Source organism: Pituophis catenifer, unplaced genomic scaffold, assembly GCF_029215685.1.
Source record: "Pituophis catenifer annectens isolate HBS135680 unplaced genomic scaffold, rPitCat1.0.hap2 SCAF_15, whole genome shotgun sequence".
NCBI lineage: Eukaryota > Metazoa > Chordata > Lepidosauria > Squamata > Colubridae > Pituophis > Pituophis catenifer.
In genome coordinates this window covers 119,301-131,385 of record NW_027256895.1, presented here as the reverse complement: position 1 = coordinate 131,385, position 12,085 = coordinate 119,301, and the positions used below count along the sequence as shown (strand labels likewise).

At 53.4% G+C, this 12,085-nt stretch overlaps 1 protein-coding gene across 1 annotated transcript; it reads right to left on the bottom strand.

Moving 5' to 3' along the window:
- Positions 1-8,068: 8,068 nt before the first annotated feature.
- On the bottom strand, positions 8,069-11,532 carry NAT16 (N-acetyltransferase 16 (putative)). Its single transcript, XM_070954701.1, has 3 exons — positions 11,128-11,532; positions 9,859-10,083; positions 8,069-8,617 (listed from the first exon to the last, which is right to left on the bottom strand). The coding sequence occupies exons 1-3, from the start codon at positions 11,530-11,532 to the stop codon at positions 8,069-8,071; spliced, it is 1,179 nt and encodes a 392-aa protein (XP_070810802.1).
- Between the last annotated feature and the right edge of the window lie 553 nt (positions 11,533-12,085).

The window sequence follows — 12,085 nt, the reverse complement described above, 5'->3', positions numbered from 1 at the left end:
AGCTTCTGCAGGGGCCTCCTCCTCCTCCAAGGCTGAGCACTAAGGAGGGAGGTTCACACACTTCAATCACAGGCCCTGCATTCTCCACAGTCTGGAGAGAACTTTGTGGTGGGGGAGCTAATGCAAGGAAGGCCTAAGAACAAACGCCTGAGCCCACCCCTCCCCCTGCCCCAAATTCATGTCATTTTAAAGGGAAGCCACAAAGTTTGGTCTCCTGCTGTCCTCTGGTGAGAGTTTCTGTCCAACTTCTCAAAAGTTCCTCCTGGAAGGTTCTGGAGCTCAGGAGCTACACTGCTGCATCAGCCTGACACCATGTCTTTTCATCATTACTTCTGAGGAGGGGGCAACGAGTGCTGTTAGAGATTTTACTCAATGTGGAATAACTGAGCTGAGCCCCTCCCACAGCCTCAAACGGGGCAGGGAGCAGGGAGGCAAGCTCTGGCAGCCAGTCAAGGGGTTGGTCCCAATCCTGCCAGGGCAGGACTGCCCTTATGGCCGCTGCCTGTCTCACAAGATCACCTGAGCTGTTCCCTTGCGGCATTTAATGTCCTCCCTGCCTTCTTCCCAAAGAGAAACCCAGGGGAAGAAGCCGGGACAGAGAGCTGCACTGCCAGCGAGAATTCTGGGAACAGCAGGGGAGACACCCCCCCCCCCTCTTTGAGCAAAGGAGGTGGCTCCTTCTCCCTTGGCTTGCCTAGGAGCAACACGCTCAGCCCATGAAGCACAAAGGTGATGATGGGGGGAGATCCCAGCCTTGCTCCCAGGGCCTGCAGCAGGGCCTTGTCTGCTGAAGCCCCCCAGTGAAGGCATCTTGCGCTAGTTGCGCCTTTTCTTAGACCAAGATGCCCTTCGCACAGTCACTCATGCCCTGGTTACTTCTCCCTTGGATTACTGCAACTCCCTCTACATGGGGCTGCCCTTGAGGTGCACCCGGAGGCTCCAGCTGGTCCAGAATGCGGCCGCGCGGGTGGTTATGGGAGCTCCCCATTACTCCTATGTAACATCTCTCCTACACGAGCTGTACCAGTTACCAGTGGTCCTCCGGATCCGCTTCAAGGTGCTGGTACTTACCTATAAAGCCCTACATGGCTTAGGTCCGGGGTATTTGCAGGACCATCTCCTACCCGCCTCCCACCGTCCTGTCCGCTCACACAGGGCTGCCCTCCTCAGGGTACCGTCGGCCAGACAATGTCAGCTGGCGACGTCCAGGGGTAGAGTGTTCTCTGTAGGTGCTCCTGTCCTCTTGAATGAGTTACCCACTGAGCTTCGGATGGCGCCTGACCTCCGTTCCTTCCGTCGGGACTTAAAGAGTTGGCTGTTTCAACAAATGGGTTGACCCTGATCCTTGGGTTTTATTATTTTATTGTTGTTGTTTTAACTGGGTTTTAATTACGTTATCTTTTATTATTGTATGTTTTAACCTGTGTTCGCCTCCCTGAGTCCTTAGGGAGAAGAGCGGCATATAAATTTTTGGAAATAAATAAAATAAATAAATCTTGAACAAAGGTTCAGGCTTTCAGGTTCTGCAGCTTCCCACATAAGCCTGGGAGAATTTGGGGTGCAGTGATGAAGGGGTGGAATGTCTGCAATCTCTGTTTTCGGTCAGGGAGCCAAATGTTCTGTGACCATAAAAAAGGGGGCTCTGTTTGGCCCAGCCAAGGCAGCCAGATGAGAAAGTTCAGCTGGTTTCAATGAAGCCTATCTTTGCTATCCCCTGAGTCCCTGAAGGGGCAGAAACAGAGAGCTGGCAGCCACCGTGATGCTAGGCAGCATTTATACAGCATAGCTGCTGGCTGCCTGCTTGTGAAACAAAAGGTTGCCTGCAGCATGGCATTACTCTCCGCAATTTCCTCAAGAGTTTCTTTGAAATGGGGATCAGCACACAATTCCTGTGAAGCATTTATTATGGTGCCAGAGGCAGCAAAAGCCATCCGAGCGAGCACCAGAGGGATGCAGCCGTCTGTACAGAATTATGCAAACTAGAACATCCATGAGCAGAGAGACTGACGGAGTAGGGTGGCATCTCATGGGTATAAAAAGGAGGATCTGAGTTGGGGTGGCATGATTGATTGACTGAGAGAAAAACAAAGAGGCCATTAAAGAGTTCCACTTATGGCCTTACAGTATCTTATCCTGACTCAATCCTCAGTTTTTTTGGCCAGTTATTTCAAACACAATTGGCATTTTAAAATGCTTTCTGGTTGGGATGACAGGTTAGTGCATCTTCTCCAAGCCCTGGAAGGTGATTGGGGAGAGGCTGGAGGGCTTGGCTGGCCCTCCCTCAGTTTCTCACCAGGCTGCTATGGGGAGAAAGGGGGGAGGAGGAGGAGGGTGGGGCTCCTGCAGAAAAAGCAGGTATTTTCTTTCAGGATGACTGGAGCTCAGAGGCCCCTCAGCCCCATCTTCACTTTGGGGTCATGTTGCTTTGGGGTTTATCTGGGAAGAGACCAAAAGTATGTTCAGTGCTAGCTTCCCCATTTCCTCTTCAAAAACTGCCATGGGGGCAAAATGAGGGGGACAACATTCTTAGAGGGGAGCATTTAAACTGCCTGGCTTCCAATTTTTTTGCCAACATTACTAATAAAGGGAGGAGCTTGGCCAATGCTTCGAGGAATTTGGGAAACTCTCCCTCAGTTGGGTCTCATCTTGGCAGGCTAAATTCCTCAGTTCAGGATGGGCCTCTCTTGGTCACGGAATGGTGTGTATCGCCGCTTGTTACCCTCGGTTTAACATTGGGACACAGCACATGGCAACAATAGAAGAAGTTTGAAATGTAAGGGGAAGAATGAAAAGGCCCAGAAGAGCATGGAGTTGGATGCCAATGGGGGCTGCAAGAAGACTGAGGATGAGCAAAAATTCCCCGACCAAAAGGGTTGCTACAGAAAGCAAGGATGAGAGAATGGCCGCCCCCACATGGAGAGGGGGCAGTGGAGGCCGCCAGAAACAGCAAGGAACCTCTGAGGCAGAAAAAGTGGAGGCGGTCAGGAATAAAAGTTGCACCTATTTGGAAGTGAGTGCAGGAGACTGAATAAGTAACCTACAAAACTGAATGAAAATCAAGGTGATGAAATTTGGAATACAACTAAAGTAAGGGAGTACATTGGAAGGAGTATTTCAGAGGTTAGCAAAGGAAAGAGTGGATTAATGTTACTCAAACAAACAAACAAACAGCTGGCATTCAGTATTTTTAATATTATTAATGTTAGCTTCCAGAAAAGGAATAATGAAAACGAAAACCTAAATACTGTGAGAATATTGAGAATGGTTAAGCCTGTGGTGTAACTGGAGAAATAAATGTTAAAATCAGGAGGTGGGTTGCTTATGGCTGCATGATTGTACAGGACATTTCTTGTTCTTTTACCAAAAGCAAAAGGTAACAACAGTGAACGCAAAGGAAACAGCATTTTTGGAACTGACGGAGCATGTCTGAGAATAAGCAGTTCACTAAGCGAATGTTTTGAGAACGGGCAGACAATTAAAGCCAAGGAGAGATTATTTTTCTTCTTAACATCATACATTTGTGATCTCTGTAGAAGGAGTCGCTGTGGAGAGGTTTGGGGTACGTCAATTGGGGATGCAGGTGTGCTGGAAGCATTGTATGCAGGGCGTGGAGCCACAAAAGGGCAGATTGGAACCGGTGGACTGTGGGTCACCCAGCCCAGTTCCTTGCCAGGCAGGAACAGAGGCCACCCCAGCCTCCCTTGAAACTCCCCCAGAAAGGACATCCCTTAATTCTGAGGCAGATGTTCTGCTCCAGATGTTAATGTGTTGTGGGCAGAGAACCTGAATGATCTGCCATGCTGGTTACATTGAAAAATGTGAGGAGGATGTCAGTCTATCAAAGACCAAGGCAGTTGTATTCAAACTGAATAAATAATTGTGAATCATACATAAATGAAAAACTAGCACAAAGAGTACTAGTTGACTTTGGCAGAATGCTCACTAAAGATGTCAAAGGGAAAAAATTTAAGGGTAGCAGTCCCTTTCTTTCAATCCAATCCACTTCACAGGGTCGTTGTTGCTGTGGGGAAAAAGGAGGAGGAGGAAGGAGTACTATGTTTGTTTTCTACTCTGGGCTATTTATAAAAAATAATATAGGCAGGCTACTAATAAATAAATGTAAATCCTGGTGAATAATAATAATAATAATAATAATAATAATAATAATAATTTTAAATTTATATAAATTTAAAAGCTTGCTTCTGCCCACTATTGTTAGGGTGCATCAGGAGAAGCAGGGTGGGTAGGGTAGGGTAGGGAATCCCTCCGGTGAGATCGAAAGGAAGCCGAGAGGATCCCAAAGCAACCAGCCAGAGAAGAAGAAGAGGGAAGCTGCAGCAGGCGGGGAAGCGCCTCAAAAGGAAGTTTCAAGAACAGGACAGAAATTACAAATTGGAGTGTGGATCTGGCAGAAACCAGCAGGGTCCTTGAGGAAAGAACCATCTCAACTAGACTGAGCTATATTTCCCTTTTTTCTTATGCCTTTAATTTGTTCAGGTGTTTCTTATGCCTTTTCTACACAATCCCTCAAAAGTTACTGGCTGTTTATCAAAGAGGCCACAACCCTTTCATGCTGATGAGGCATTTGGGGGTGGAGCTTCCGGCCACTGTAGGACATCCCCCCTTTTGTCCCATTTTCTGTCCTAAGGAAAGCCGAAGGACAAGCAGGCCCCAAAAGGTCTGCAAATCTAGTTCACAGGCACCCCGAGTCTGCTTCCTTTTTGTCCCCAGCCGAACTTCTAGCTCTGCAACCTGGCTGCCCCACCCCATCTCTGGAAGAGAACTGGCCCTATGGGACAGGCCCCAAATATGCCACCCCAGAGAATTAGACAGAGAGGCTGCAGCTGTGCTTGAAGGGAAACTGAATTCGCAGACAGCTCCCCCCCTCCCTTCTAAATGGCCTCTGGCTTGCTCTCCAAAGAATGAACAGGGGGGCTGGTCAGTTATGAGAGAGGGGCATGCCAATGCCCCCTCCACATCCCCAGGGATCAAAATAAGGGGCAAGGATAGGAAGAAGGCTGCTGGGGGTGGGGGGGCAGGCTGAGGCAGGGAGCGGCAAGGCCCAGGTGGGAGCAAAAGAATTTGCATTTAGAGGCTTCTCCTAATGCTGCACAAGGCTCACTTTGAACGTGAGGCTTGAGAAAACTGGGCAGGAGGCCCAGCAATAGGACGTGGCGACCTTGTGCTACCCCCCCTCTCTCTCCCTCCCTCCCTCCCTCCTCATATGGCCACATTGACTGTTGCCAGGAGCACCGACTACGTCAGCCCCGTTGCCAGGCTCCCTCACCGCAGCCATGTGGCTGTTGCCAGGGAGGGCAGCAGAAGCAGCTGTGTCCCTTGGGGGGCAGCAGAAGCAGCTGTGTCCCTTGGGGTTGCACCCTCAACCTGGATGTAGCCTTGGACCCAGATTGCTGCTCTGCTGCCCACTGTGGTGGACAAACAGCTGGCCTTGGGGCGTGCTCCAAAGGTGGGGATGCTGTCCTTTCAAGGCTGAAGATAGAGGTAAGGCTGATGTATCTGGGCCTTGTATGTAACCCAGATCAAAGGGATGACGTGTGTGTGTGTGTGTGACTTTGTGTTAGATTGGGCCATGGTACCACCTGGATGCCTTCCTAGTCCCCTGTACCTAGGGACGAACCTGGCAGTTGAGGACCCGGCCTTTGGTTTTGGGGACAGGTTGGTTTGGATCTACTAGAGCCCAGGAGTTCATGGCTTCTCTCAGGTAATCTCAGTCCTGACACCCATCACCCCCTTTCATTTTGGAGCAATAGTGATCTGGACAAGGAGGGGGTCCATCACCCCTTTCTCAAGGCCAGACTATTCCCTGAGGCTATCCACCTCTGCACAGTTTCACCATTTGGGTGGTGAGCCCCAGATGGCTCAGGATGGCCTCTGAGGGGCGCGTAGGACTTTTTCAATCACCTGGCAGGGAAGACCATCAAGGGCCTTGTCCACCACTGGCCACAAGCAAAGCCTTGGGCCCTTGGCATAACTGATCCTGAATGGTCCCTGGTCAACCCTGGGCATCTCCTTGGTCTCTGCAGGGTCTCCGGAAAAGAAGGCGCAGATGCCACTCCTAGAACAGAAGGGCAAGAGAGGAATGGACTGAGCCAGGTGTGTGCCCAGTTTCAGCCCTGCTGGGTGGCGGTAAGAGAAGCCAAGCACTTTTCCTCCTGGTCCATTGCCTCTGTGGGCTGCTGTCCACTCCAGTGGCCTTTCTTAGGGTGGCTAATTCTATTGCAAGGGCTTCTTGTTGGCGCTGTGACACAATGCTGGGCCAGCAATGTCACTCACTTTCACCCATGTCTTAACTCCACTTGACTCGCCAACAATCAGGGATTCTTCTGGCTGGTTCCCTCTCAGGAAGGGGACAGGGCACTCTCTCAGAGGCCCTCTCTGCCTTGCAGCTGGGGCCCTTGTGGCTTCCTTCCCTCCGTCTGGGAGGCGGTCCATGTCTCTTGGCAGAAGAGCCATTTCTGGTGATCCTGAAGGAGCCTGTGGGGGAGCTCCTCCATCTCCCTGCATCCACTGGTGCTGAGCAGCTGCCCCTCAGCTGCTCTTTCTTACTAGGTTGTTGATTTGGTGGCAAACCACCGTCTTCAGACGAAGCGGAAGGTCTGGAACCTTGTCAGGATTCAGACCTGGACGTGGGATGAAAACAGCTTTGTTTGAACTTCTAGGTAAGATCCCTTCTTGGAATCTGGGAAGAATGCCCCAGTCTGGCTCCTTTCAGGCCTCTCAGGATGGCTTCCAGTGCCATCCATATGGCATCATTAGGGACCTGGTCAGGATTGGAGGTGCCTCACTCAAAGGCTGGTCCCATCAGGGTGACAGGAGGGGGGGTAACTTAAAACCTGTTTGACCTCTGTATGAAGCCACTGAGTGAGGGAGTATTAGGGTAACTTGGGGTTCAACACCATCAGTGTGCTGAGGGTATCCCCAGCTCTGCCTCAGCCTGCACTGGTGGGGCCCATTCCAGAGTCTGGTTGGGAGAGAACTGGAGCAAGGAGGAGCTGCGGTTTGTCCATCGGGATGCCTGGGGGGCCCCAGGAGCAGCTCTTGATGGAGAACCCACGACTGAAGTCCTCCTACTGTGAACCATAGGTGAAAAGCTTGACCAATGCCCAGCTGTGGGCCCCTGTGGGGCAAGAGGGTTAGCCACAGGTACTCTTGGCTCCCAGGACTGTTGAAGGGTCTGCCATTAAGTGTAGGGCAGGAACCTCAGCTGGCCCCACAAGGGCTGCCGATTATCTAGCGCTGACTGATGGGGCCACCTTAACACCCATGGTCTTGGCTCCCAGGGGCAGCTCTGGGGGCTCAGCCCTTTCAGATGCCTTCTGAAGTGCCTTCATCCCCTAGAATCAGCCCTTCTGTTCAGTCTCGCTGGAAGAGCAGCTGTCTTCCACACTTGGAGGAGCACGGAGTGTATGTGTGTGGGTGTGTGTGGGTGGGGTGCAAAGTCACTGCTTTTCCGCACTGGCCCTGCAGAATGGCCTCCCACTGGATTGGGAGCTCTGGCTTCAGCGCCTCCTGGAGTGTGGAGGACAGAGGTACACTTGGGTGTCGAACGGTTTTAACTGGACTAATATTTTCACCGTGTTTGAACTCCTGTCAAGATGCCAAGGGTCCTGTGGGGCAGTGGTGGGGTATAAATGTAATAAATATGAATAGGATATGGCCAACAGCCAGGGTAGTCAGGTGGGAAGCCTCTCCACAGCACTGAGCAGAGGAAGGGAGGGAGGGAGGGAGAGAGGAAGAGAGAGAGAGAAAGAGAGAGAGAGAACATCTAGGCTGATGGGGCTTTAGTGCCCAGCACACAATTTGGGTCCCAGCCCTCTGGAGAGGCCACCCGTCCTCCCCTTCCCACGGGCTGCTCCCTAGGAAAGGGCTGTGGCTATAGGCCCTTGCACCAGAGCCAATGGGGGGGAGTCCCCTTCCTGGGACTGCCTCTCCTCTGCCGGGATGGCCTGTGTGGCCCACCTGAGAGGACAGATTGGGCTTGTCGGAAAGGCAGGGGAGACCTGTGGTGGACAAAGTGGCCTTGGGAAGGGAGGGGGGGCTCTGCCCTTCAGATGTCGGCCTCCAGCAGGTACTGCTCAGTGTAGTCCTTTGCCAGCTCCAGGCCCAGGGTCTCCTGGCAGAAGGTGGCCATCTCCAGCCACAGCTGGGGCTCCAGGAACAGCTGGCACATGACGCCGCCCCGCACGGTGGGCACCTGGAGGCGCAGGTGGTGGATCAGCTGGCTCTTGAGGTGGGCTCCATTGCGGCCAAAGGCATCGATGTTCAGGTAGTGCCAGTCTTTGCCCAGAGGGATGGAGAAGGGCTGGGTGCTCAGGGTGGCCACAGTCGGGTGGGCCTTCTGGTCGACCACCCAGCGGAGGCTCTTTTTCTGCAGGAGGCCAAGGTTGCTCCGGGTGGCCTTGAAGGGCTGCCAGTCCTGGATGATGGTCTGGTTTGGCAGGACTTCGCTCCGAAAAGCCTCCTTCAGAACGACCTCCGGCACCTCGTTCTCCAGGAGCAGCTCCGAAGGCTCGGGGCTGAAGCCCCCATGAGCCAGCATCGCAGCGTCCAAGCGGGAGAGCACCTCCTGGGCCTGGAAGCGCACCAGAAGGATCCCCTGGAAGGGGAGGAGGGTTTTTCAGGGGGGGGAAGAGCCTGGCAGGGCAGCAACCGAGCCATTGACTGCTGGGGGGCATCTCTGGTAGGCGGCCCTTCTCTGCCTGCTGGCATCCTGTCCGAGGAGACCCCTGGGGCTGGCCCTGCTTCCTTTGGCCATAGGAGGGCCTGCAGTGGGTCCCATCTAGTTCAGACACAAGGGGGGAACCCCCTTTCTCCAGGCACTTCTGGTTTGGCCAGATCCCTATTTGTTTCTGTGCCTCCAGGCAGCTTAGATATGGCATGGAGGGCTTAGAAATGGCAGGGTGTGGGGAGGAGGGAGGGGTTTTTCCTGGAAGCCAGGACTGCAGGGAAGGCAACAGGGCGGGTAGGGCTTTCTAGGCAGCCAGTGGATTGGCCCCAAGTGGATCTTGGGGGCCTTTTCCAAGAGGAATGGAAAGAAGGGGGCAACGAGAAATGGGCCGAGCCACAAGGAAGGAGCTGCTGAGGCTTCCTGGCAGGAGGGGTGACTGAGGAGCTGGGCGGCCATGGAGGTGGGCATGGCCAGCAGCTGTGGCATCCCCTCCTGTGTCTGGGAAGGGTCTTGGGCTGAGCAACTGGGCACCTCCCCTCCCTCGGACTCCAGGAGGAATCCTCTACTTCTGGGATGCTGCCAAAAGAATTTTAGGAAAATTGTGCCCATTTTGAGGAAAGTCGAAACAGAACTGTCATTGCTCCTTCAAAAGCGGATGCTGTCCCTCCACCTGATGGCCTCCCTTCCCCGCCCCCCAATGCCGAATGGCTGCCCTTGTTTCGGGATCTGTGGTCCAGAAGGAGCCATGCTGGGAATAATCCACAGTAATTCTGCCAACCTCTCCTTGGGCAGAGGTCCTTCTGCTCCAGGGGTTTCCTCCTCATCTGGGGCCCAACATAGTACCTCCTTCCCAAAGAGCTGAGGGAACCGCAGCATCAGGCGGCAGGTGTGGGTATGCATCCTGTGGGCTGAGGCCTGTGCCTTCTGGCAGTGCCCCTGGCTGGGGCTGAAGGGCTAAGTCCTTGGCCTTAGCTTGCCAGGCTTGCCCAAGATCTTGAGCCCCAGCTCAGGTTTGCGTGCCCAACAGGATGTGGCAATTGGCCTCTCTCCCGTCCGAGTCCTGTGTTCCTGGACTAGGCCTAGCTAGTCCAGGAACACAGCCCCTTAGTATACTTGGTCCTGCCCCCCACCCAGAAGAGACAGGTCGTTCCAGAGCAGGGTTCATTCACCTGTTTTGCAATGATGCGATACTTCCTCAAGTCTTTGGGGCCCAGCTTGTCATCCCGGGTCAGGCGTGACACTTTGACTTCTGGATGCTTCTCCTTCACCATGGCAGAGCAGAATCGCTGCAAGACCCCAGCCACACCTTTGCCACGCTCCCAGGGTGCCACGCGCAGTCCCTCCACTAGGGCGGTCTCACCCGCATCAATGATGTAGACAGACTGGAGCCCTATCTGGGGGCAGATTGGGGGGGGGAGCAAAGAGTTAACTTCCAAGGCGTCCAATAGATGGAGCAAGCACTGGAGGGGTCCTAGCCCCACATGAAATGTGGCCACTGAGGATCCAAACTCTACCAGCCCCTCTGCATTCCTCCAAGGAAGCCCCCCCCCAGGTTCTTTGATGGGGACCAGAGCCCCGCCTGACACCTACAGGAACAATCCAGTGAACATGAAACTACAGTGTGCTCTGAAGGAGAGCGGATGGGGTTTATCTTGAGGGTCCTTCTTCTCCAGCTTATAAAGTGGGGGGCATCCAAGCAATGCCTGGTGAGTCCCTGCCTTGGCCTGAGTATTCCTTCCCAAAGCTTCGGTGGGGGTGGGTCTCAAGTGTGGCTTATTCAGCAAAGTGAAAGATGCTTTGGAAGCATTTTCTGCTTCACAAGTGTCTTCTTCCATTTTGAAGAACACAAAAAGGGACTGCATGGCTAACCCAATCTGGCCTCTAGCCAAATGCTTTTGGGACAATGCATGTTTAGAAACTATTTGTGAAATTCAGGTTGTTCCCTCCACAACCTGACAAAAGTAATTGGACACAATATAGGTGCATAAGAATGGGCAAGGTCCATGTCTCTCCTTTTGCTTGGGGGCTATTTCCCATTTGTCAGTTGCCATTGTAAGCTTGGCTGGACTCTCCACCATGAGGGAGGTGCACCAAGAATTCTGTAAACCCCTCTTAAGAGTAATGGGCAAACCCACAATGCTGCTATAACTCGACCCCTCTTGAAAACAGAAGGATGTAGCAGTGCACCTGCTTGGAATGCTGGGGGTCCCGGGACCATCCCCTTGGAGAGACAATAATTGGGCAGCTAAAGGCCCCATTTCCTCTTTTGGAAAGGGGCCAGGTCCTTTTGTTCCAGTGACCCATGTTGCTCCCCACTAGCCTCTCCCCCACCAACCCCGCCCGTGGCAGAGGGTCTTGCTGCCCGGCTTCAGTTCCACTGGGGAAGGGGTGGGGAAGAGCATCCCAGCGAGCCATCCCAGCTTCGCACGGGCCCTTACCACCACGCCGTTCTTCTTGGCCAGCACAACGGTGCGATTCGGCTCATGGATCCAGGCATGGTAGCGACTTGGGAGGTAGTCGAGGCCTCCATAGATCCCCTTGGAGATGGCCAGGATCTCCTCAAAATCTCTTTCTGTGGCAATGGCGAACTCCAACTGCGAGTCAGCTGCACTTTCCAATTTCATGTCTCGCACAGGCAGCTGCGGCTGCAGGGACACAGACTTCCATAAATGCCCCAGGAAGGGCCATGGATGGCAATCCCCCAGTCCTCCCCGAGCAGCCCAGCCAGCCTCCAGTACGGTGCAGGGCGCATAGGCTCCCTTGGGTGGGATGGAGAATGAGGGTGGACAGGGAGAAGAAGAACTGGGGATGGCCATAAGCCCAGCAAGAGAAGGTGGTTCCATGATCCCTGCGAGTCATTTGGTCATCTCTGTCTAGCTGGTCCTTCCTGCTTCCCGTAGATTTCAGCAGAAGCCCCGCTTGGCACCCTACAACCAGGTGGGGAGGGAGACACGTTGTCACAATACAGGTTGTGCCTTGGGGAAAATGCAGCCTCGGGATCAGGATGAAGCAAGCATATCCATCCTTACATCCAGTCAGATCCAGGGAATTTGTGACAGTCAAAGCTTATTTTTTGTTAACCATGCAGCCACCATCTCAAAGGGAGAGCAAGAACCAATGGCAGGTGGGTGCCTTGTTTTCAGAGAGACCCATGGAAGCCACTGCCTGGAGACGGCTGAGCAAAATGCCAGTGTGGAACCAAGAGGCCCACCTGGTGGGCTGGAAGGAACTGCTTGACCAAAGATTGACGCAACCAAATTCCTCTCTTCCCACCCCAGAGTCAAGCAGACGCTGTCAGCCCAATGCCCTTGATGTGACCTCTGCCCTCCTATTTTGCCACCATTTTCTCCTGGTGGCAGGAGCCCCTCAGTCAAGACCGTCTTAAGACTGGAATGG